The sequence below is a fragment of the Pelobates fuscus genome, chromosome 6 (genome assembly GCF_036172605.1).
Source record: "Pelobates fuscus isolate aPelFus1 chromosome 6, aPelFus1.pri, whole genome shotgun sequence".
Lineage (NCBI taxonomy): Eukaryota > Metazoa > Chordata > Amphibia > Anura > Pelobatidae > Pelobates > Pelobates fuscus.
In genome coordinates this window covers 97309752-97336380 of record NC_086322.1, presented here as the reverse complement: position 1 = coordinate 97336380, position 26629 = coordinate 97309752, and the positions used below count along the sequence as shown (strand labels likewise).

The following is a 26629-nucleotide window of genomic DNA, read 5'->3' as shown; positions in this document are numbered from 1 at the left end:
AGGTGGACTTTGGGCTTTATAGCTGCCGTTTGTGCCTAGTGTGCTGCCCGCCCGACAGGAGCTTTTTTTCCCCCGTCTATTCAGCTTGGCGGTCAGACTCCGCCCCCCAAGGTAGATAACTTTAAGTGCCTTATTTTCCTAATTATTACTTAGTAGTTTCCCAAGTCCCTAAAATCCTACCTCATCTGGAAGTTATTTTACAAATTATATGAATTAAATAAAATGCATTGTGCTAGAATACATTTGCTTCTTTGACAAAGCTGCATTTTTTAAAAAATAAATAAAAATGAGAATCTTCCTGTGAAGTTTTGATTTCTTCATTCTTTAACAATAATCTCACCCATAAAACTGTTGTGCACCAACTGGCAACTGAGAGGGCAGGAGAGAAGAACTTTAACCCCTTAAGAACCAATCTTCTGGAATAAAAGGGAATCATGACATGTCACACGTCATGTGTCCTTAAGGGGTTAATAGGATACATACTCTCCAAAGATAGGTTTGACAATAAAACCTTTTTTCAAGAAGGTGTGCAGGAAAGCTGTGGTACTCACAGCAAGAGAAGAGTTGCATGCACTGCAAAAACCGTAGTTTAACTTCTAAGCAGGATAGAATTGAGCAGTGATACTGTAGAAACAGGATCTGTTCACCAAAACAACTTCATTAAGGGACAGCAGTTATTGCAATTAGAGTGTCCTTTTAAGGATTTCACAAAACATGGTTGACTAGTCTCCTATATTATATATATATATATATATATATATATATATATATATATATATATATATATATATATATATATATATATATATATATATATATATATATATATATATCTCATAATAACATATCAGTCCCACAAGGCAAAACAACCATCACAAATCAATGCAAAAGAAATATGCCATCTGAAAAGTTCCTGAATTAAACTTATATTGGAAAAACCATAAACTCCCACACGCAGTAATAATAATCCCGATCCTGACCCTCCGGCAAGGCAGGACACAGGAGCAGGTGCACACCCCTGCCAGGACACATACTGGATACTTCACCTATAAAATAATGCTGAACCCTAACCGAAGCCCCAAGCAATAAAACTCTAAACTCCAAATCCCGAACATATATAACTATTTCCTTATCTAAACAATCTGTTTATCCCCTCTCTTTTCATTCTTATATCTATTAAAATACAAACACTTTATGCAATTGAAATGTTTGCTTTGTTCTTTCAGTTGTTTAAAAAATAATAAATAAAAGGGTTGTTGTCAAAATGTATAAAGCCTATGAAACGAAGAAGAACCCTCCTCAGACTTTAACAACGTAACAAAAGAAACAACAATTGTAAGCATCCATCTGTATAAATATGTGACGTCTATCAAATGCATGTGTTTTGTATTGTTGAAATTGCAAATGAAAGGACTATAAACCAAAAAATAAAATGAAAAAATTAAACCTATATAGGAGCAGCATTTACATTCAATTTTCTATATCAAATAAAAATCTGTACCATATTGTTTAGTCTGTCATCAAAAGACTCGTGGCTCCAGTTGGGTAGCTCCTGGTCACTGATTATTTCTTCTGGGGGACCACCTCCTGTAGCCATGATAAAACAAGCTGCCTGTGAAAAGGAAGAAAACACATACTAAGTCCCTACTGCATTTTAGAATGTGAAAGAGAGATGAACATTTTACAGTCACTAGTTTCAGTTCAGTAGCAAGCTCATGGACACCACATCTTGTCATCACAGCAGCTGATGTGAACAGAGATTAGTGCTAACAAAATTCCACAGCACTGTAGAATAGGTGGACTAGCAAGCAAATAGCTGCAACAAGACAAGTATGATTAACAAAACAGAATTTCATTTGAGCAGGGCCCTCAGCACCTTCTTTTCTTAAGGTGAGTGAAGGAGAATTGCACATCTTTCTTAACTAATCTCCCCCACCATTTAATTAGACATGCTACCTTGGGTGGTCTTTGCAAAAAACTAAACACGCAAAGACAGTGACATATTTCTAACAATGTATGTTATTGGCGTGTGTCATGAATAGTTTTTTGGTTGTCTGGCTGGAAATTGATACGGTAGGTTTTATTGTGCGATTAGATTTGTGTGTTATACTGTGACTAGGCATGTATATTTTTCTGAGTGGGACCTTAGATTTGTTTTTACTGCGTGACTGAGAATGCTTTGCTGCAGTGAGCCGATCTAAGTTTTACTGCATGGTGGTGAGAGGATCTATGCTTTACTGTATAGATGAGAGTTGATTTTTGGTTACTTGCAGTCTGTAAAAGGGACTTCAGAGGCTGTGAGTAAGTCTGTCAAGGGTATTCACTAAAAAGAGAATTGTTGGAATTTAGATATTTGCAAAGTTTAGGCCAGTATAGCCAAATTGGAATGATTCTACAAATCAAGCTATATTTTCAGTTCAGTTTTCTAGACTATAAATTCCTAATTACCTGTTTAATTCTCACCAATTACAATTTTCATAAACAATCCTGGTGACCTAATGTATGTCTGTTAACTTCGTATTTTAGCTGCAAGTAGGCATATGTTGTTTACAGGGCTATCTGGCTTTAAAATGGGTGTATATGTAGGTTAGCTATGTTCATTTGAGTGTGTCTGTTGGTGAATGTGTCTGCTCTATTGCTAAAGGACATCTTGAGGACAATGCAAAAATAAACATGGCACTTGTCGATATTTTGGGGAGACTCTTCTCAGGGGTTGTGTTAAATACAGTTTGGCCCTTAATCTCTGCACCATTATTTTTTTTTATTATTAACTTTAACTCTAACTTTTTTAAATCTTTGTGGCACCAGACTGCAGTACTAAGTAATTTTTCTCACAGATACTACCATCATGCCGCCAACAAATTCTAGGTTCATATTCAGTAATAAAGGACACACACAAAGAGTAAAAGATTAGTTTACACTCGTGCATGCTTGTTTGTGTTTTAATTCCAAACGCTCGACCAAATCTCTCCTGCAGCCATCACTACAACTTAACACAAAAGGTTATCCTAGGCAGCCATGTTATCCAGATTATCTTCCCTGAAGAAGTTTCTGAGAGATGCAGTTCAGCTTTTTACAGTTAAAGCGGCACTGTCATGCCGAATCCCGTTTTTTTTTTAACCGCCCTCCCGCCTCCACTACATCCAATCGACCCCCTAGTCACCCCCAAATGCCCCTAAGCCCCCCACATTACCTCTTTTTAATTCTTTATCTTCTGCCCCGATCTTTATTCAGGGCGCCGCCATCTTTGTGTGGGTAAGTGAAGTCCCTGTGGGACACGTCATCTACCCACACTACACAGACTGTGAGATTCCCGCACATGCCCAGTGAAACACCTGGACATGCGAACGGGAATTTCACCTATTCATTCATTCATCAGACAGACGAATGAATGAATAGAAAAAAATCAGATGAACAAACTAACACTGAGTATCAGTGTTCGTTTGTTCGTTCAGTTTATTACAAGGAGGGAGCTACCGGCGTGCAGCTCCCTCCTTGTAATATGTAACTATAGAAGCGGCAGGGAGCAGTGCTCCTCGCCACTTCCTAAGCCCCCCATGTCCCCCCCTCACTCTATGAGGGTCAATATGACCCCCATAATAGCACAAGGGAGATTAAAATCTCCCCAATACCCCTACTCGCTATACCGCGAGTAGGGGCATGTCCACTAAACAGTAAGCAGCCTGTGTCTGCTCACTGTAAAAAAAAAAAAAAAATGGTAATAAGGGGGGGGACATACTGTCGTCCCCCCCCGGCCCCCACCCCTGCGCGGTGGGTGGGGGCCCTAATAAAACAATAAGGGGGGGGGACTTCTGTCCTCCCCCCCGGCCCCCACCCCTGAGCGGTGGGTGGGGGCCCTAATAAAACAATAAGGGGGGGGACCTATTGTCCTCCCCCCCGGCCCCCACCCCTGAGCGGTGGGTGGGGGCCCTAATAAAACAATAAGGTGGGAGGACCTATTGTCCTCCCCCCCTGGCCCCCACCCCTGCGCGGTGGGTGGGGGCCCTAATAAAACAATAAGGGGGGGGACCTATTGTCCTCCCCCCCGGCCCCCACCCCTGAGCGGTGGGTGGGGGCCCTAATAAAACAATAAGGGGGGGGACCTATTGTCCTCCCCCCCGGCCCCCACCCCTGAGCGGTGGGTGGGGGCCCTAATAAAACAATAAGGTGGGAGGACCTATTGTCCTCCCCCCCTGGCCCCCACCCCTGCGTGGTGGGTGGGGGCCCTAATAAAACAATAAGGGGGGGGACCTATTGTCCTCCCCCCCGGCCCCCACCCCTGAGCGGTGGGTGGGGGCCCTAATAAAACAATAAGGGGGGGGACCTATTGTCCTCCCCCCCAGCCAACATTACACTTACCTGAATTATGGAGGAGTGCTTACATACTATGTACAGGCTGAAAAGTTTTGCCCAATGTTCTTGAACATTTTTGATACAATTCTAAATGTAACTTTTTCCATTGAGTTTGTTCTCAATTTACCATATATACTCGAGTATAAGTCTAGTTTTTCCGCACATTTTTTGTGCTGAAAAACCCCCACTCGACTTATACTTGAGTCAATGTCTGTATTATGGATACTTACATTGCCATAATTCAGACCAGGACCGCCGGGCTTGTAATGAGCCCGGCGGTCCTGTTGGTGGCTGGCAGGAAGCGTTTACTTACCTTTCCTGCAGCTCCCTTCTCCTGCGTTCTGGTCAGCTCGCCTGTAAATCTCGCAAGAGCCGCGGCGTCAGAGCGTTGCCACGGGTTACCGTGGCAACGCTCCGCGCGGCACGCAGACCGCGAGACGTACAGGGGAGCTGACCGGAACGCAGGAGAAGGGAGCTGACAGGAGCTGCAGGAAAGATAAGTAAACGCTTCCTGCCAGCCCCCCTCCTGCACAGTACACACCACTGGACCACCAGGCACAAAACAAAAATTTAAATAATAAAATAATAATAATAAAATAAAATAAAAAATGTAAAAAAAATATTAAAACAAAAAATAATTATAAAATTAAAATAAAAAAATTAGAATATTTAAATAAAAAAATTAAAAATAATACAAATGCCCTCCCCCCACACACTACACACACACACACACACACACACACTACACACACACACACACTCTGCATTATATACACACACACTCATACAAACACATACTCTGCATTCACACAAACACACAGAGTGTGTTTATATAATGCAGAGTGTGTGTGTGTGTGTTTGTATGAGTGTGTGTGTGTGTATATAATGCAGAGTGTGTGTGTGTTTGTATGAGTGTGTGTGTATATAATTATAAAAATCACAGAATTTCATAGCCCCAAGTTTTACCCTCGACTTATCCACGAGGCATAGCATATTTCACAATTGTTGGTCACAAAACTGCACTCGACTTATACATGAGATCGACTTATACACGAGTATATACGGTAAATAACTTTTTTTTTATATGCTAGTTGCATGTTCTGAATTGGTTTAAAGTGTAATCTGTTTAATTTGAACAGTGCCCTGCTTTGCTCAGCCTGTCTGACCCTTAAATAGTCAATCAGCACATTTATTTATAGTGCAGTTATAAGAGCCCTTGGTTTTCATTATTTTTATATGGATCTATTTTGTTAGAATTTTTTCACATATACTAAATAAGACATTTTACTTTCCAAAAAAAGGATCAGTTCTGCAATTTTTATTTTCTTGAAATTGAATTGCTTTGTACAAACTGTCATGCCAAGTTGGAGATGGCCCATATTTCTTAATGTATTTGGATAATCAATAGTAAAATTCAGGCTCACATTTAAAGTTCATATTTCCAATAGCATTCCTAAGTATATATCATAAACCTCTATAAAGTAGGAGTCTGGGTAAAGTAGTGATTCTTGGGAGATGATGCTAACCTGTCTGCTTTTAAAGCGGCACTGTCATGCCGAACTTACCTTTCCTCAATCTCTTCCTCTTCTCCCCCTCTCTCAGGATCTGTTCTTCTTTTCTTCCTGTCTTCTTTAGTTTTCTTTAAAACCATAAGACAAAGTAGGGACTCTTTGTCTTATGGGATTCCTCCGCTTGACCAGCTCTGACCAGCGGAGGAGCAAAGTGTGCTTTATTTCCGCTGGTCAGAGCAATTTTCCCATGATCCCTAGCTTTCCTCCCTGTTCCCACAATGCTTCCTGTCAGTATTGCCGAACGTCCTGTCACTTAGACAGAACGCCGGCAAAACTGCCGAATTGCATCCTAACAGAATGAGCACTGTTTCTCCATTGGTGTTAGGATGCAATTCGGTACTTTGTTCGGATCGGAATTTCATTCAAATGAATGAAACTCCGATCCTATTCATTGCTGTGGCTGCATCTTGCAGCCGCTTAGTAGATAACTCCCTAATTCCCACGGTATCAGGGAGCGATCTACTAAAAGGCTGAAAGACCTGAATTGGTCTTTCAGCCAACTTTACTAATACTAAGTAAAGATTACTTAAAATTAGTAAATAATATGCCCCTACTCGCTATACCGCGAGTAGGGGCATGTCTAGTAAGCAGTGAGCAGCCTGTGGCTGCTCACTGTAAAAAACAAAAAAAAACTAAAACACCCCCCCTCCCCTGCGCGGGGGTTAAAGATTGGGGGGGGGGAGGCTACTGTCTTCCCTCCTGGCCCCCACCCCTGCGCGGTGGGTGGGGGCCCTAATAAAACAATAAGGGGGGGGGACCTACTGTCCTCCCCCCCGGCCCCCACCCCTGAGCGGTGGGTGGGGGCCCTAATAAAACAATAAGGGGGGGGGACCTACTGTCCTCCCCCCCGGCCCCCACCCCTGAGCGGTGGGTGGGGGCCCTAATAAAACAATAAGGGGGGGGACCTATTGTCCTCCCCCTGGCCCCCACCCATGCGCGGTGGGTGGGGGCCCTAATAAAACAATAAGGGGGGGGACCTATTGTCCTCCCCCCCCCGGCCCCCACCCCTGAGCGGTGGGTGGGGGCCCTAATAAAACAATAAGGGGGGGGACCTACTGTCCTCCCCCTGGCGCGGTGGGTGGGGGCCCTAAATGACCCCCCCCCCATCAAGGTGACTAGGGGTCCCAAGCCCCTAGTCACCCCCCACCCAAAACATTCTATCCCCTACCTACCCCCCTCACCCTAAAAATAGTGAGGGGGGAATAAAATAACTAACCTGTAAAAAAAAAAAAAAAAAAAAAATTAAACTTGCCATTTGACGTCTTCTTTTTTCTAAATTCTTCTTACTTCAGCCCCCCAAAAGGCCAAATAAAAATCCATAAACCCGTCGCACTTTAAAAAAAAAAACCCCCAAAAAACCGAGCGCAAACAAAAATTAATCCATCTTCACCCATGGAGGGCACGCTGCGTACTGAGCTCCGCAGGGCGGGTCAAGGCTTATAAAGCCTTGCCCCGCCCTGCAATTAGGCTTAGAACACAATGATTGGTTGGTTTAAGCCAATCAGAGTGCTCTGTGTCATTTTACACAGCGTGGGAAAATTCAAAAGAACTTTCCCACGCTGTGTAAAATGACAGATCACTGTGATTGGATGGTTTTCAAGCCATCCAATCACAGTGCTCTGTGTCATTTTACAAGTGTGGGAAAGTTCTTTGGAATTTTCCCACGCTTGTAAAATGACACAGAGCACTGTGATTGGATGGCTTGAAAACCATCCAATCACAGTGATCTGTCATTTTACACAGCGTGGGAAAGTTCTTTAGAATTTTCCCACGCTGTGTAAAATGACACAGAGCACTCTGATTGGCTTAAACCAACCAATCATTGTGTTCTAAGCCTAATTGCAGGGCGGGGCAAGGCTTTATAAGCCTTGACCCGCCCTGCGGAGCTCAGTACGCAGCGTGCCCTCCATGGGTGAAGATGGATTAATTTTTGTTTGCGCTCGGTTTTTTGGGTTTTGTTTTTTTTAAAGTGCGACGGGTTTATGGATTTTTATTTGGCCTTTTGGGGGGCTGAAGTAAGAAGAATTTAGAAAAAAGAAGACGTCAAATGGCAAGTTTAATTTTTTTTTATTTTTTTTTTTTACAGGTTAGTTATTTTATTCCCCCCTCACTATTTTTAGGGTGAGGGGGTAGGTAGGGGATAGAATGTTTTGGGTGGGGGGTGACTAGGGGCTTGGGACCCCTAGTCACCTTGATGGGGGGGGGGTCATTTAGGGCCCCCACCCACCGCGCCAGGGGGAGGACAGTAGGTCCCCCCCCTTATTGTTTTATTAGGGCCCCCACCCACCGCTCAGGGGTGGGGGCCGGGGGGGGAGGACAATAGGTCCCCCCCCCTTATTGTTTTATTAGGGCCCCCACCCACCGCGCATGGGTGGGGGCCAGGGGGAGGACAATAGGGGTCCCCCTTATTGTTTTATTAGGGGCCCCACCCACCGCTCAGGGGTGGGGGCCGGGGGGGAGGACAGTAGGTCCCCCCCCCCTTATTGTTTTATTAGGGCCCCCACCCACCGCGCAGGGGTGGGGGCCAGGAGGGAAGACAGTAGCCTCCCCCCCCCCAATCTTTAACCCCCGCGCAGGGGAGGGGGGGTGTTTTAGTTTTTTTTTGTTTTTTACAGTGAGCAGCCACAGGCTGCTCACTGCTTACTAGACATGCCCCTACTCGCGGTATAGCGAGTAGGGGCATATTATTTACTAATTTTAAGTAATCTTTACTTAGTATTAGTAAAGTTGGCTGAAAGACCAATTCAGGTCTTTCAGCCTTTTAGTAGATCGCTCCCTGATACCGTGGGAATTAGGGAGTTATCTACTAAGCGGCTGCAAGATGCAGCCACAGCAATGAATAGGATCGGAGTTTCATTCATTTGAATGAAATTCCGATCCGAACAAAGTACCGAATTGCATCCTAACACCAATGGAGAAACAGTGCTCATTCTGTTAGGATGCAATTCGGCAGTTTTGCCGGCGTTCTGTCTAAGTGACAGGACGTTCGGCAATACTGACAGGAAGCATTGTGGGAACAGGGAGGAAAGCTAGGGATCATGGGAAAATTGCTCTGACCAGCGGAAATAAAGCACACTTTGCTCCTCCGCTGGTCAGAGCTGGTCAAGCGGAGGAATCCCATAAGACAAAGAGTCCCTACTTTGTCTTATGGTTTTAAAGAAAACTAAAGAAGACAGGAAGAAAAGAAGAACAGATCCTGAGAGAGGGGGAGAAGAGGAAGAGATTGAGGAAAGGTAAGTTCGGCATGACAGTGCCGCTTTAAAAGCAGACAGGTTAGCATCATCTCCCAAGAATCACTACTTTACCCAGACTCCTACTTTATAGAGGTTTATGATATATACTTAGGAATGCTATTGGAAATATGAACTTTAAATGTGAGCCTGAATTTTACTATTGATTATCCAAATACATTAAGAAATATGGGCCATCTCCAACTTGGCATGACAGTTTGTACAAAGCAATTCAATTTCAAGAAAATAAAAATTGCAGAACTGATCCTTTTTTTGGAAAGTAAAATGTCTTATTTAGTATATGTGAAAAAATTCTAACAAAATAGATCCATATAAAAATAATGAAAACCAAGGGCTCTTATAACTGCACTATAAATAAATGTGCTGATTGACTATTTAAGGGTCAGACAGGCTGAGCAAAGCAGGGCACTGTTCAAATTAAACAGATTACACTTTAAACCAATTCAGAACATGCAACTAGCATATAAAAAAAAAGTTATTTAAATTGAGAACAAACTCAATGGAAAAAGTTACATTTAGAATTGTATCAAAAATGTTCAAGAACATTGGGCAAAACTTTTCAGCCTGTACATAGTATGTAAGCACTCCTCCATAATTCAGGTAAGTGTAATGTTTACAGTATCCACAGCAACACATTGTCAGTTACAGAGTAATTAGAAAAAGCGTTGTGAATTTGGCACACAAAATATAACAAAAAACGGCTACAGCATTCTGCATTTACAACCATTTTACCATATAGTAAAAAAAAAAAAAAAAAAAAAAAAGACCATATCCAACTCAAGTTATACTGTACTGTATATCGAATTAGCTAGAAAGCCTTATTTTTGGATCAAGTATGTAGCGCGCTGGAGAGAGACAGGTCCTTTCTGACAGTGAGCACAAAAAACCGAAAGACATACGATGATACCTCACTAACCTGCTGCGGCCTCCAGATCAGATGCCCCGACAAACGCTGTGTGTATTACGCCGATCGACAGAGCACTAGATCGTGAACTGGCTGTAATGGAAGACTCAAACCAGCAATGCCTGCAGCTACAGAGGGCGGGCAGTGAGCACAGGAGGGGCTGGGAAACAGAATGAGATCCCGCCACAGAGCGGCGCTCAAACTAACGGAGATCGAGGCAGACACCTGCAGCAGATACAATGAGACTGCATTCTATCAGGGCAGCGATCAGTGCGGTTATTCTTCAATAGAACACTCGCAACTCCGTTTAGTATACCCGGAACAGCAGGCATACTCCATTCAACGGGTGCTGGAAAGGTTATTTCCTTGTCTCATGCAATGAGGCAAACCATTAAACTTCTACTGTGGAATTTCGCATACAGGAATACTTTAGTCCTTTCTCACTAATGTATACACGTACGTCCCAACAGTACTTATTTTGGAGAAGGGAAGACAATAAAAAAATGTAAATATATTTTTAGTTTCTGCGCTAATGTCCCTTTTCCTGTAACCGTTGATGCGAATGAGTTTATGGCCAGGCTTCATACTAACAACTGGACTGAGTATGTCAGTACTGCTCTTGCCATATATGGTTACCTGACCTCTAGAACCTGCACACCGGCTAAGGAGTCTGCTCACGGTGGTCCTGCAAGATCTGTAAAATTAGGATTACAATGAGTATTACGTTAGGGGATTTACTACAGCACCAGTACTTGGGACATTTATTGTAAAGGGTTAAATCTACGATTGGATTGTGGTAACTACTTTAAAATGTGAACATACATAGTAGCTAGAAAATCAGATAGTGTTAAAGTTGAGCTGTCTAATCTGCTTCTATAAAAGATCCCCATGCCAGAGTCCCTAGTTATTTCCCCCCTTAACTTAAGGTAAAGAAAAAAATTGACAGAGTTGCTTTAATTTGAGTATAATAGACTATATGAATCTTTATCTTTTCAGACTGATTGCAAGTTCTCAAGAGATTAGGCATCAACATTTAGCAGAAACACCTGCAATATTTTTACATCAGACATTTTGTCAAGGCCCCCAAAGGACATCTCTGGTTATCCCTAAGAGGCTGTGGGGTCTCTATGGAATACTGAGCAGTGACAGCCACTTTAATGAAGTCCAAAACATAACCTTAAATCGAAAAAGCTTTCAAACGGAACACTCAAAGCACCATTAACACTGTAGTTTTCTGTTGCCAGGTGCCTTAGTCCAGTGGTCCCCAACGACCACCAATGTATTTCCCTGTTTTATTCTAATGGAGTTCCTTAAAAAAACCTGCACTGTTGGTGGTCCATGAGGACTGTGTTGGAGAACGCTGCTAGTACATGTAAGCAGGCCTAAAGATTTTTTTTTTTTTTTTTTTTTTTTTTTTTTTTTAATTTTGACAAAGTTTGATAAACCTAGGATCCACTGGGAACTGCTCCCTACCTCAATGAGAGCCAGAAACTCAGTGTCAATGTTTACACTTACAGCCAAAAGACTTGCTCTACACTCAAGGGTCATCATTTTTAAGCAGGTGCCAGCAAAATGTACAACAAATGTTTCAGGACATAAAATCCAGTCTGCACATCCTTCTGTTTCCTATGAACCAACAGTAAAACATAAAACATGGGAATTCTCAAAAAAAAAAGTTTAAAAAAAAAAAAAACGAATTATATCAAAACTATATTTTCTATTAAAAATGAATCAGTATATAATAGAGAATATACCAGTGGTAGATATCCCTGTAACATATCCCCTATACTCCGACTGAGTATATCCGCTGTAGTTCTCCCAAATCCCAAGTGAAGCAGTGATTAAAGCACTGAGCTACCCAAACATCAGTCTAAACTTGATGAAGGGTACAACAGGAATAATTTATTCTGGCCAGATAGCCTGATTTTATGCACATCAGGGTTATAGTCAAACACGCCCATGACACTCACACAAGACACCCATAAATGACTAAGCATAAAACATAAAAATGCCCCAAAACATCATAAAAAAATATAACAACTCCACAAAAATTACATCCTTAAATAGCCCCGATCTGAGCGCCCAAGTTCTCCAATTGGAACTCAGATCCATGCAGTGTAGGAGAAACGCCACCGTGTAATCTATGGGATTAGCCACGGTGGCAAGGAGAGCAGTCTGGTTAAGAAGCTGGTCTGCAGATTCAGCTTCCAAAAATTCCCTTTGTAAAACTCCCCCTTGAACCAGGTACACTTTTTGATTCCAAATTAGATGATTTATTGAAGCAGATGTCTAAAGGTAAAAAAAAGCAATGCTAGAAAAATAAAGGAAGAAACGTTGGAATAAGACTTTTTTTTAGGGGGTGACAGATCTACTTACAAAGACTCCATTCAAAGAGAAACAATTACTGAGGTTAACAGAGAAAGGCTTTTAAAAATAAATGTAAAAAAAAAATACAAAGTAGAAATTTATGATGCAATACCTGTTGGAGGAAGACACACTTTTTTGGCAAAATCGCAACAGACTACATCAGACAGATGGGTGCTTTCAGCAGTAAAAAATGGGTATTAACTAGAAGGTATCCCAAAAAGAAAATGTTTGTGTTCCAGTCCATTCTGCTAACACAGAAGAAGCACTCAGGAGAGAAGGATCAAGTTTGCGTATAAAAAAAATAAATAGTCATAGAAAGCAACCTGGAAGAAGAAATGTTCTTTCGTACTTATTCAAGAATCTTTGTAACAAAACCAGACGGTACATTCTGGATCTGAAGACCGTACACAAATTGAAGATTTAAAAAAAATAAAAAGTTTACCCACTCACATGATCCAACCTGGAAATTGGCTAATTTATCTAGACTTGTAGGATACATACTTGCACATTCCTATAGCAGAAAAGAGCAAGAGATTCTTAAGGTTTGCCGTTAAAATTTTAAGAGCAGATACTTCATTATCAATTCAGAGTGCTCCCGTTTGGCCTCTCGTGAGCGCCAAGAGTGTGCACAAAATTTAAAAAGAAGGGGACTCAAAGTGATTCCGTATTTAGACAACTGGCTTTTAATAGCTTCCTCAAAAGAACAACTTTATCAATACCTCAGAGTAGCTTCTGAATGATTAATAAGCCACAAGTGGTTAAAGGGACACTCCAGGCAGCCAGACCACTTCTGCCCATTGGAGTGGTCTGGGTGCCAACTCCCACTACTCTTAACCCTGCAAGTGTAATTATTGCAGTTTTTTTATAAACGGCAATAATTACCTTGCAGGGTTAACTCCACCTTGCAGGGTTAACTCACACTGTGTGAGGACCTCCAGCGTCGCTCAGTTTCCCATAGGAAAGCATTTAAAAGCATTTTCAATGATTTCCTAAGGAGAGCTCTAATGCGCATGCGCGGCATTACCGCGCAAGCGCATTAGGTCTCCATGGCCGGTGGGCGGGATCAGTCTCGCCCACCGGCCAACGTAATGAAGAGGACGAGCGGAAGTGACCCAAAACCACCGCCGAGGGATATCGGCGGGGGTCTCAGGTAAGTGACTTAAGGAGTTTTCACCTGCCGATGCCTTTCTTTCAGCCGACTAAGCAGACAAAGTTACGGCGCAAGTCCAGGGCCTACCACGCACTTCCAATCCAAAGCCTGGAGGCTCTCGTCAAGGGTATCATGGCAGCAAACAACCCGAGCACTTGCACCACCTCGCCCCCGTGACCGAACCAAATGCCGGCGATGGAAAGCCGCTCCCAAAAGCCTAATCAAGCGGCAGAGAGCAGAGACATCGGCTCCATGCTGCAGAGACCTGCACAGCCCAAACAGCCTCCTGCAGAGACACCGTGGCATACACATCCGGACGCCACAGGGGGAAGCTTAGAGGCAAGGGCCACACACGACCTTCAACCCTGTCAGACTCCATCCCCAAACGTTACGACGGCACGGCTCCCACAACAAAGGATGACTTAAAAGTGCTGCTGGCAGACATACACAAGGTCTGGGCCGCAGACCTAAAACTAATCAATGCTGATATACTGGCAGTCACAGGTCGAGTGAAAACGTCTGAAAAGGACATTCTTAACATTCACACAGATATGGCCACAATAAAAGCCGCTTTTATGCAGCTACAGGTTCACCAGTTTGCTCTTTCGCTCAGAATGACAGCCTTTGAAGACAAACAACGCCGTAATCATGTCAAGATCAGGGGTGTCCCCCGCTAATATTGCCGCAGAAGAGCTTCCAAACTAAACACACTGGTTGCTGGCAACTATACTACCTCACCCAGTCGCCAGAAAGCTGTCCATTGATGATGTCTATCGCATAACAGGCTCACCCAAGGCACAACCTGACCAGATAATGGACGTCATACTCCGCTGCACACCTTCTCAAGATAACGCCCATATTATGCAGGACATAAAAGACAAAACTCCACTACCCTTTGAAGGTGCATCCCTAACCTTTTTTCAAGACCTTACACAAGCCACCCTGCTTTGGTGCAAATCCCTGGCTCCGGTTACATCTCAACTTAGAACCGCAGGCGTGGTCTACAGGTGGGGCCCCCCCAGGAACTTTGCTAGGTACTGTTCACACACTTGAATCCAGGGCAGACATACCCACCTTCCTGACATAGCTTGGCATAGGAGACCAGCCAATGAGAACATCTACAGCAATGCCCACCAGCTCCTGGGACCCTTCCAACACAGCCACATTCACACCGCAAGCTACCTCGTTGAGGGCTCCAGAGACCTGAAAGTATGAGCATTCGACTTACTGACGCAAAAGAACAAGGCAGAAAGACACCTATCCAAGGGACTCATAGCCTTCACAGTTCTGCCAAAGAGTTTTAATGTTTCTAGTTTATTTCATTATGCTTTTATCTTGCCCTGATGCCAATTACCATTAGCTCGACACATTGTACACGATACGATGCAACAAAATGGCGACCCCCCATAAAATGAGACTGATGTCGCAAAAATTTATGTATAATCTTGAGGAATGTTACCTTTTATTCATGTATCTCCATTATACTCTGTACCGCAAATGCCAATGTCTCAATAAAAGAAAGAATATAAAAAGAAAAAAGAAAAAGAAGGACCTAGGTTTATTTCCTGAAGTTATTAATATTCTGATGTCTGCAAAGAAAGATTTACAGCCTGTATCCAACTGGGCTTTGCTAAAGGATTCAGATTTGCTTTATCTCTTCCTTTATTCCTCAGCAGCAAAGAAAGAATATTAATGTATTAATATAAAATACAAAACAAATACCCCTTAAAAGGGTTAACCATTTAACATTCTAGCATATTCAACCAATGAGATCAGTCCTTGTTCCACGTACTCTCATGTGACCTAAGCCACTCCCCTCTTTCTTTGCTGCTGCCTCAGCCAAGTACCTTGTAACTTTTTGCGCTACAGATGTGTTGTAATTGCCAATTTTACTAGGATATTTGTACATTATTTTACTGTATTGGTCTGTTTTCATATGATCTTGTATGCTGTTTAATTTTTCCATTACAGAGTCCTTACCCCTCACCTGGGTCAAACCCTTTCCACTGCTATTCGGGTTGTTTATAACCTGGTTTCCCACCGTTTGCAGGACGACCTTGGGGCTCTAATGTCCTTCCCCCTCCTCTCCCTACCTCAGAACAAGACCCCTGGCCGCCCTCCGGATCGCGGTAAAAAACGCCATCAGTGCCGCCAACGCATGCGTAGTTCACTCCCGCGCATCGCGGCGGCCATCTTGCGATTGTCAACTTTTAAGTCTGGTGCTACCCCCTGTGTGCAAGCTGCCCTTTATCAGCTGGCTCTGGGTTTTCCTCCCTAACTCAACCCTAGCTACACTGTACTGTCAGGATTAACCCCTGAGTGCCCTCTGTGGTGACTATTCCTGGTACCATAACCACTATGCAAGACCCTTCTGAAATGCAGGCTTCTGCTCCTAATTCCTCTGCTAAGCCCAGCAGACACTGCATAGTCGCTGTGTCCGCAGGTCCTACCACCCCTGGTAAGGGTGTGGAAGCGTCCCAGGAACACATGAACTCGGAAGAGTTCCACTCGCTCCTAGATGCCACCATGAGCAAATCAGTTACCCAAGTCTTTTACACTGCCATGGGGGTGATTTTGGACATGTCCCACTCCATCTCTTCAGCTATCATGACATCTGGCCGGGCCTCTGGCACAACGCCCCCTATGGTCTCTGATAAGCCAATGGTCTCTAGCAGCCGCAAGGCTACGAGCAAAACTCACCATGTGACAAAAATTGCCTCCAAAAATGATTTTGACGGACAGATTGCGCCCTGTTGATATTGAGGACATGTTGCTCCCACATAGAAGAGCCCCTGTCTGATTCGTCGGAGGAGGATTCAGACGAGTCCGATGCCATCGACCCAGTTTACTTAGAGGACTCTTCCCCCGAATGCAGTGTGACTGCGCCGCCAGCTATAGAGGCTAGGCAGGAGGTGGACGAAGCCACCTTCTTGGACCCTCAAGGGGAACCCCTTTTTGACCCTGATGCCCTCGCTCGGCTGACTGGTACCCCACTGACCATGTGGCCGAATATATCGCGAATAGGGTTAGATAAGGCCACATGAAGTAAAGAGCAGAGGGCCCACTCCCCCAAACATGGCCTGTGTGGATCCTAAGATCGCCCAATTTCTGGGTAAAAATCAGGCTGGAAAGCAAAAAGGGACTAGACTACTCCCTACAACATGGTCAGGACAATTTCCTGGACATACTAGGGCCTGTAGCTAAGATATTCGACATGGTCGAAGCAGCCCTGACTGAGGGGACACCAATAGACATGTTGGGCATTAGAGGATGGATCCAAATGGGCATATGCCTGATTGGCAACGCTAACACCCCTTGGGCCACCGAACGTCGTAAAGCCATACTTATGAAAATCGAGCCTAATCTCCAAAACCTTGCAATATCTGAGCCTGGCTCACAGGCAAAAGGTCTCCTGTTCAGAGACTATTTCGTAAAAGACCTGGGCAAGTATGTCAGTACCTTCACGGCACTAGACAAGGTACAAATGAGTATGAAATGGGTGATCTCCCAGAAGGTTTTCAGCGGGGCAGTCTGTCCGGCCGCTCCTCCCGGACTTCGTACCGGGGCTACCAAGGCTCCAACACAATGAGGTTCCAACCTCCGGAACCCAGAGTACCTTCACCATTCTGCCCTACCATGGGCAGGTTGTGCAACCCCGTGGAATCAGAGGATCCTCCTATGGCAGTCGGTCTCTCTCTATCTTATGTGGGGGCAGATTATGCCATTTTCTCAATGGCTTATTGGCTTATTGACTTTTTGGGAGGAGCTTGGGCTCCAGGAACAAGAAGATCCTACACCCATGCCTGGAACACATGGAGTGGTTGGTGCATGGAGCACGTGGATTCCATACGCGCTTCTTTAACCCCTTAAGGACACATGACATGTGTGACACGTCATGATTCCCTTTTATCCCAGAAGTTTGGTCCTTAAGGGGTTAAACCACATCTTGAGTTTCCTTCCCACCCTGTATGACCAAGGCTTGGCCTACCGCACGATAAACGTGCATTGATCAGCGATCGCAGCGGGTCACGGCGGAATGGATGGCTTCACGGCTGGGAAACACTTGCTGGTTTGTAGTCTTCTACAATGCATCAGATTCGCACACACAACACACCCCCGATACACGGCTTTATGGGACGTCAATCTGGTTCTTTGTCTATTGGAAGATTGGCCTACGAACTCGGACCTTACACTCAAACAAGTGTCTACACCTTGACTATGCTCCTGTGTTTAATTTCCTGTAAAAGAATGTTGGACGTCCAAACTCTGGATATCGACACGCCTTCCTTTACTCCAAACGGTGTTTTGTTTAATATCACCAGACATACAAAGTCGAAGACCACTTCAGTCTTCTACCCCTCTTTTCCTCACAATGCTAACCTCTGCCCGGTAGCATGCCTCCAAGAGTACGAGCTACGGACCCAACCACTCGGGAAACCAACAACACACAACAGTTTTGGCTCTGAAGCAACCTCATCACCCAGTATCCACGGTGACTCTGGCATGCTGGGTGAAATGGATAATGTCAGCTGCTAACATCGACACATCAGTCTACAGAGCTCATTCTACTAGAGGCGCTATGGCTTCAAAGGCATTTACAGTGGGCTGTAAATAGGAAGGCCTTCTCCGCACAGCTGTTTGGTCTCGAGAATCAACATTCAAAGAGTACTATTTTCGTCCAGCAGAACACATTTCTCCTATGGTTATCTCATAGCTTCAAACTAGCCTAATATGAGCCTCCGTGTCCTTTAATAAAGTTACCAGATTTTACTAATTACATGACGTAAAACCATGATGTTATTAAGGGCACGGAGGCGAGTATTAGCCCACCCAAAGACAGGTAAATTGTACGCTTTGTCTTCCCACCCATTTTCGATTGTATGTATGATTTGTCTGGATTTTAATGTGGGTTGCCGAATACTTAGAATTATTTATTTCTTTGAATGGACTCATTGTGACATATTCAATTTTATAAACTTTTAAATTGTCAGTTATAAATGTATGACAACAGTATTTTAACATATTTCACCACATTTTTCTCTGTCTCCTACAGCATAAACCTTACAATGGGCTGGAACCAAAGAAGGCCGAGAGTTAGGATGACCATACTGACTCTGCCCAAGGACAGGGGAGGCCTGGCTATGCCGGACCTCACCCTGTACTATGAGTCATGCCACCTCCAAAGAGTCATGGAGTGGACAAAGGGAAAGGTACTCAAGAGCTGGAAGACCGTGGAAGAGGTGGAGGCGGGGAGACCGCTATCCACTCTGCCCTGGCAGGCAGGGGGGGGGGGGGGGGGGGGGCAATACTCACCCTACACGGCCACGACACTGCAGGTCTGGAAGAGGGTGGCAGACTGGCGCCCTACCCGTCCCCCCTCCTCCCTCTGACCCACAACGATAGTTTCCCACCTGGCTCGGACCCTAACGCATTCAGAGACTTGCTACACCACAAAGCCCCCAAACTACACCACCTACTCGACGGGCCTGACTGCAAGACGCTACCAAACCTATTGGAGGGAGCCACCCCCACACTACTACACCACTTTAAATACAGACAACTACGTAGCTACACACGAACTCTCCCGGGAGGTATAGCCTTGACAAGGGAACCCACCACATTCGAACGACTGTGCTTAGACCCAGACCCTCAACCGCACGGGATCTCACTCATCTATTCCACACTTCAAAGGGAAACCCCGACAGAGAAACCGAAATTCATGGGGAAATGGGAACGGGCACTAGGTAAGACATTCACCGACGGAGACTGGGAGGAAATGTGCTATCTAGCGCATCACTGCTCGGTCTTTAGCAAGACGCAAGAGACAGCCTTTAAGCTACTTACAAATTGGTACTGCACCCCAGCCGCACTCCACGCTATAAACCCAGAACACTCAGAGCTCTGTTGGAGATGCAACACAGAGATAGGCACCACACTTCACCTTTGGTGGGACTGTAGGGCCATCCGACCCTTCTGGAATGGCATACACAGTCTTCTCCACACGTTCTCCGATGCACCACCACCCTTCACACCCGAAGCCATGCTCCTACACCACACGCAGACTCCCAGATCACGATACAAAAAATCCTTAACCATACGGATCCTAAACGTAGCCAAACAGGTGCTTCCACAATTCTGGAAGCAGACAGCCACCCCACCACTGACGGCCTGGTTCTCCCAAATGGAAGAACTCAGGGCAATAGAAGAACTCAATATGAGTGCCACTAACGCCTCCGACAAATACCTAGAAATTTGGGCCTATTGGCTACTAACGACCTCCAAACCAGACTTCACACAAAGACTCCAATACGAGACCCAAGTAGAGGTAGACGGTGACACCCCCCCCCCCCCCCCGACGGAGACCGACCCCCCACGGACTGGACCCCCACCCAACCCCCTCACACTACACACACCATCACAGGACACATGAAACACAACGCCCAGATGACCTACAGACCACCGCGACATAGGTCTACGATACACAACACACAAATCTGACTTGGGCACATACGCCTCAGGACGTAACCTAGACATGGGATATGATCATCCCGACTTACCACTATACTGCAATTTTACGAAGCATGTGAGTCTAAAACGTCTGGACCTGCGTGTCCGCCCTGCTAGTTATCGTAGCATGCGAAAATAACATTTCTGTTACATACTCTTCTTCACTCAGAGGACCTGCGCGTCCCACAGTTAGAAACTTATGATGTAATGCATGGGTCGTCAACCTGGTCCCTACCGCCCACTAGTGGGCGTTTCAGGATTCCAGGTGGGCGGTAGGGATTTTCAAATTTTTTTACAGATTGGGTGAGCGGGTGGGTGCGAGCCTGCGGTACCCCTGCGACCGGGTACCGCCATCACCCACTTGCGGCCCCGGCGGCAAACCGCCGGGGCCGAATATGGAGGGGTCCATCGGGTGGCCCATGCTGTCAGGGCCACCCGATGGATGTGGATTGTGAGGAGGCCCGGTCAGCGCTGGGCGCTTTAACAGCGTGACCGGGCCCCCTGTGATGACATCATCTCTGCTGGGAGGAAGTGATTCCCCGGTCACTCCTCACAGCATACAGACAGCCTGCGCGGGAGGAAGAAGGAAGAGGGAGTCAGAGTGGGAACTCTGACTCCCATCCACCTGATCCACCACTGGACCCCAGGGAAAGTCACCCTCCTGCACCTTAAAGGTAGGAAACAGGAGGGTGACTTAAATATGTGTGTTTGTTTGTGTATGTGTCTTTGTATGTATGTCTTGTGTGTGTCTGTATGTGTGTGTCTGTATATATTTGTCTTTTCTTTGTATGTATGTCTTGTGTGTGTGTGTCTTTGTATGTATGTCGTGTGTGTGTGTCTTTGTATGTATGTCTTGTGTGTGTGTGTCTGTCTGTCTGTGTGTCTTTGTGTGTGTCTGTATATATGTGTGTCTTGTCTTTGTATGTATGTTTCTTGTGTCTGTATGCATGTGTCTTTGTATGTATGTCTTGTTTGTGTCTGTATGTGTGTCTTATGTATGTGTCTTGTGTGTGTATATGTCTGTGTGTATGTGTGTCTTGTCTTTGTATGTATGTCTTGTGTGTGTTTCTTTGTATGTATGTCGTGTGTGTGTCTTGTGTGCGTATGTGTCTTTGTATGTATGTCTTGTGTGTGTGTGTATGTGTCTTTGTATGTGTCTGTCTGTATGTGTGTCTTTGTATGTGTCTGTCTGTATGTGTGTCTTTGTATGTGTCGTGTGTGTCTGTATATATGTGTGTATGTATGTGTGTCGTCTTTGTATGTGTATGTTTCTTGTGTCTGTATGTATGTGTCTTTGTATGCATGTCTTGTGTGTCTTATGTATGTGTCTTGTGTGTGTATATGTCTGTGTGTATGTGTGTCTTCTTTGCATGTATGTGTCTTTGTATGCATGTCTTGTGTGTGTGTCTTTTGTGCGTGTGTGTCTTTGTATGTATGTCTTGTGTGTGTGTCTGTGTGTCTTTGTATGTATGTCTTGTGTGTGTCTTTGTATGTATGTTTTGTGTGTCTGTATGTATGTGTGTCTTTGTATATGTCGTGTGTGTATGTATGTGTGTCTTGTTTTTGTATGTATATGTTTCTTGTGTCTGTCTGTATGTGTGTATGTCTGTCTGTCTGTCTGTATGTATGTCTGTATGTATGTATGTGTGCCAGTCTGTTATAGTGGGATACCTAGCTCAGCCTTCCTAATGGGCATTGCTATAAGGAAGGTTAAAAAAAGGCAAAAAAAAGGTGGGGAGGGGAATTGAGGAGGGAGAAGAGGGGAGCTGACGCACAGATGAGAAATCATATTATGCGCAAACAGAGAAGTCGTCTGAATATCACCGAAAGAGGAGACCTTTGTTTGTTCCTTACGAAAATCGAACCAGATATCAAATATTTAGTCTTGCAGCATCAAACTCAAGGGTCTCAATCACTAGTAAAGGTAATTTCAATTTACTTTATTGTTTTCTCATTAAACTTTATAAAGTTAAAAACATTATAAACATGCATTAATTGGAAATAAAAAGATAAATGTACGTACACCCTCCATTTGAAAAAAAATATTCTGCACTTGCGCGAAAACTGGTGGGCGGTAAGGAAATTTTTTCAACCAAAAAGATGCATTAGTGGGCGGTAGTTAGAAAAAGGTTGACTACCACTGATGTAATGTGACCTGCGAGTCACCAATTCTGTTCACGAGACAAATCGATGGTAACTAAGCGAAAATGTGGGACCTGCGAGTCCTGGTTGAATCGTTTACCACTGAAAACTGAAAAATTCAAATAAAAATATATTTACAAAAAAAAAAAAAAAAAAAAAAAAAAAACTTACAATGGGCCAATCGGGAACAAATTTTTCTTCTCTTGGTTACAATGGAGAATGTTCCCTAGAACCCTCTACCAGCAAATCACATCTTCAAATCTTTCGGAAGTTGGAATCTTGGTCGTGTCGAATCGTTTTTTCATGTTGGTCATTTATTGTTGATTTTTCGGCTTTGGCATCATCAAGAAAGAGGGACTGGCTTAGGTCACATGAGAGAACATGGAACAAGGACTGATCCCATTGGTTGAATGTGCTAGAATGTTAAATGGTACCCCTTTAATATCCTTTCTTTGCTGCTGAGGAATAAAGAAAGAAATAAAGCCTAATACTCACCTCCATGTCCTTAATAAAATCATGACTTTAAGTCATGTAATTAGTAAAATCTGATAATTGCCACCATCAGCTTCTTCAGTTCCAATCATTAGAGAAATTGTTCCAACATAAGCTAGTTTTATCAGCAATATGCAAACCGCCATTTGAACCATTGGAAAAGAAGTCACTCAAAATAATTACTTTTAAAACTATTTTTAGTGGCAATTACTTCGGCAAAGTGTTTGAGTGAACTTCAAGCACTGAATGTGGATCATCCTTTTCTAATTGTCCATCAAGACAAAGTGGTGTTGAAGTTTGACCTCTCATTTATTCCCAAAGTTTGCTCATAAGCTAACTTCAAATCAAGAAATTATTCTGCCATTATGAAGAAACATTTTGCTGCCTTGACGTTAAAAGTTCCTTACTTCAGTACTTAGAAAGTACAGGCTCCTTTAAAAGATCAAACAAACGTTTTGTCCTGTTTAAAGGTGCAAGAAAATCTCATGGCATCATAAAGTTTGTTAATTCGATTGTCTAGGGATTGCTTTGTTGTCCCTGTTGTCATGCACTGCTGAAGGGAAAAGAATACATTTTTACTCACTGTAATTTTCGTTTTACTGAGGATTGTACACAATAAAATTATTTTTTGCAGTTGTCCGGCTTTTGTATTTTCTGGGAACCTAGTGGTGAAATGGCACTTCATAGTGCCAGGGGAGGTATTGGGGGATATTCTTAAAATGGAAAAATAAATTTACTGTAAGTAAAAATTTATGATTTTTCCTCCACTTGACAAATGGCAAGTTACTTTTGTCAAGTTTTGTCACTTTCCTCAGTTTTCTCTAGCAGTACTAGGGCATTGTCTCACTCTTCACAAGATGATATCTATAGAGGCTCCCACACTGACCTAGGCTCCTGGCAGATGAAGATCAAAAAGCTAAAGAGGACCCACCAGATGCCAAGAGTGAGCCAATGTTTAAAGGACCACTATAGTGCCAGGAAAACATACTCGTTTTCCTGGCACTATAGTGCCCTGAGGGTGCCCCCACCCTCAGGGACCCTCTCCCGCCTGGCTCTGGGGAGAGGAAAGGGGTTAAAACTTGCCTTTCTCCAGCGCCGGGCGGGGAGCTCTTCTCAAGCTCTTCTCCTCCTCTCCTCCTCTCCTCCTCTCCTCCTCCCATTCGGCTGGCTGCGCACGCATTCAGCCGGTCTCATAGGAAAGCATTATCAATGCTTTCCTATGGACGCTTGCGTGCTCTCACTGTGATTTTCACAGTGAGAATCACGCAAGCGCCTCTAGCGGCTGTCAATGAGACAGCCACTAGAGGCTTTGAGGGCTGGATTAACCCATTTATAAACATAGCAGTTTCTCTGAAACTGCCATGTTTATAAAAAAAAAAATGGGTAACCCTAGCTGGACCTGGCACCCAGACCACTTCATTAAGCTGAAGTGGTCTGGGTGCCTAGAGTGGTCCTTTAAAAAAAAGAATAATAAATACACCTAAAGAAAAAAGAAAATTTTTATTTATTTATATCTACCCAAAGCATAGGCTATGATACAAAAGGATCATTGAACAGAAACAAGTCATGGATTGCGTTTCGAATTTGTGATCTTCAACACTGGCCTGGCTCGGATCTGCAATTTGAAATTAGAGATCTAGCTAGGTACCAATAAGACTGCAGTGAGACCAAAGCAAAATCTCCCTACAGTTAAAGTACAAAAATTATAGTTATGCAAAGCTCTTTTTAAGAAGTGTCCATTGCCAAGGGTATCTGCAGAAACTACACGGAGTGCCTAATAGTAATTTTCACACTTAAGTTTTACAATTTTTACACATAGTGCTGCCTTGTTGGGTACGGATGCTTACCTGTAGCTTACAGGAAGGTGCAAGGAGCTGCAGTAGCCAGCAGCTACTTGCGATGTCAAACGCTGGCGGTCAACACACTACATATGGCAGAGAGAGACAACATATTGAGAACTGTATGCTGTTAGTTAAAATACTTAAAGGGACCCTATAGTCACCAAAACAACTTTAGCTTAACCCCTTAAGGACCAAACTTATGGAATAAAAGGGAATCATGACATGGCATGTGTCCTTAAGGGGTTAAAGGGACACTATAGGGTCAGGAACACCATCATCACCATCACCATCACCATCACCATCACCATCATCATCATCAGTAGTAGTAGTAGTAGTAGCAGTAGTAGTAGTAGTATTTATATAGTGCCAATTTATTCCGCAGAAATTTACAATATTATGAAAGGGGGAAATTTACAATAAATAATGCAATGACACAGTAACAATAGGGAATAGGGACACCGGGGAAAGCATTGGATTGGCTGAAATCAGCAAGGGGGTGGAGCCAAAAGTTGTTTTGGCCAATCAATGCATCTCTATGAGGAAAATTCAGCGTCCCCATGCAAATCATGGAGACGCTGAATGGCACTGCTGCCTAGTGTGCAGCACTGGGCCAGGAAGCACCTTCAGTGGCCATCTGAGGAGTGGCCACTTGGTGGTGTCCCTAGGGGCAATGTAAACACTGCCTGGCATGAAAAAGCCTGCATATAATGATTATACTCACCAGAACAACTACATTAAGCTGTAGTTGTTCTGGTGACTATAATGTCTCTTTAATAAAGCACTTTTTTGTGTATAAATCATGCCTCTGAAGTTACACTGCTCAATTCTCTGCCATTTATGAGTTAAAATCACGTTTATTTCGGTTTATGCAGCCCTACTCACACCTTCTTAGGCTTTAACTGTCACAGACAGCATGAACAAAAAAGTTATTTTCAATCAGATGTTACTGTAAAAGTTTTTATCTCCTGCTCTGCAAACTGAACTCTAATAACATACAGGACGCTCCTGCAAAAGTTTAGCAAGCAATTAACAGTGCAGGAGATAGGAAATTCTTAAATCAAATAGAATTTGCAAAAAAAGGAACTATAAACATTAGATGCATCTTTACAGGAAGTCTGTGCAAGATACATGCAAGGAGGTGTGGGCTGCATGAAAAAAAATGATATAACTATTAAATGGCAGAGAATTGAGGAGTGAGACTGCAGATGCTTCATTAAAGGACCACTATAGGCACCCAGACCACTTCAGCTTAATGAAGTGGTCTGGGTGCCTGGTCCAGCTAGGATTAACCCTTTTTTATATAAACAAAGGAGTTTCAGGGAAACTGCTATGTTTATATTAGGGTTAATCCAGCCTCTAGTGGCTGTCTCATTGACAGCCGCTAGAGGCGCTTGCGTGCTTCTCACTGTGAAAATCACAGTGAGAAGACGCCAGCGTCCATAGGAGAGCATTGTAAATGCTTTCCTATGAGACTGGCTGAATGCGCGCGCGGCTCTTGCCGCGCATGCGCATTCAGCCGAGGAGGCGGAGAGGAGGAGGAGAGCTCCCCGCCCGGCGCGGGAGAAAGAGGTAACTTTAACCCCTACCTCCCCCTAGAGCCTGGCGGGAGGGGAACCCAGAGGGTGGGGGCACCCTCAGGGCACTATAGTGCCAGGAAAATGAGTATGTTTTCCTGGCACTATAGTGGTGCTTTAAGCTAAAAGTTTTTTGGGGATAATAGTGTCCCTTTAATGAGACTTTGCAGTTTGTGATCGTCAGAGAATCTGTAGTTTGTGTGTACGTTAGTAGATATGTTTTTCAGTGTATCACAATCACATACAGGCAATACACACCAAGCATAGTCAGCACTCACGAAATGCAGCCTACAAATATTACACACACTATGACAAAGGAGATTATGGTGAGATACTCAAGGTAGATCACTAAACTCAATTTTTGTAAAATAAATCCAAATAACAGAAATAGACCTGTTTTGACTACCGCAGAGTTAGAGATTTTTCCAGGTTGGCTATTTCTGCCTCTTTTTTTCCCCCATTCAGATTTAATTTTTA

The 26629-nt window shown here is 43.9% G+C and overlaps 1 protein-coding gene across 8 annotated transcripts in view; it reads right to left on the bottom strand.

The window, feature by feature from the left end:
- Positions 1 to 26629, bottom strand: part of PCM1 (pericentriolar material 1) — a 118442-nt gene that overhangs the window by 73286 nt on the left and 18527 nt on the right. For all 8 annotated transcript variants that reach the window (XM_063458067.1, XM_063458069.1, XM_063458068.1 and 5 more), the window contains exon 2: positions 1502 to 1612. In XM_063458067.1, the coding sequence (XP_063314137.1) occupies positions 1502 to 1597 (96 nt within the window). In that variant the 5' untranslated portion in view covers positions 1598 to 1612. The remainder of the gene's footprint in view (positions 1 to 1501; positions 1613 to 26629) is intronic.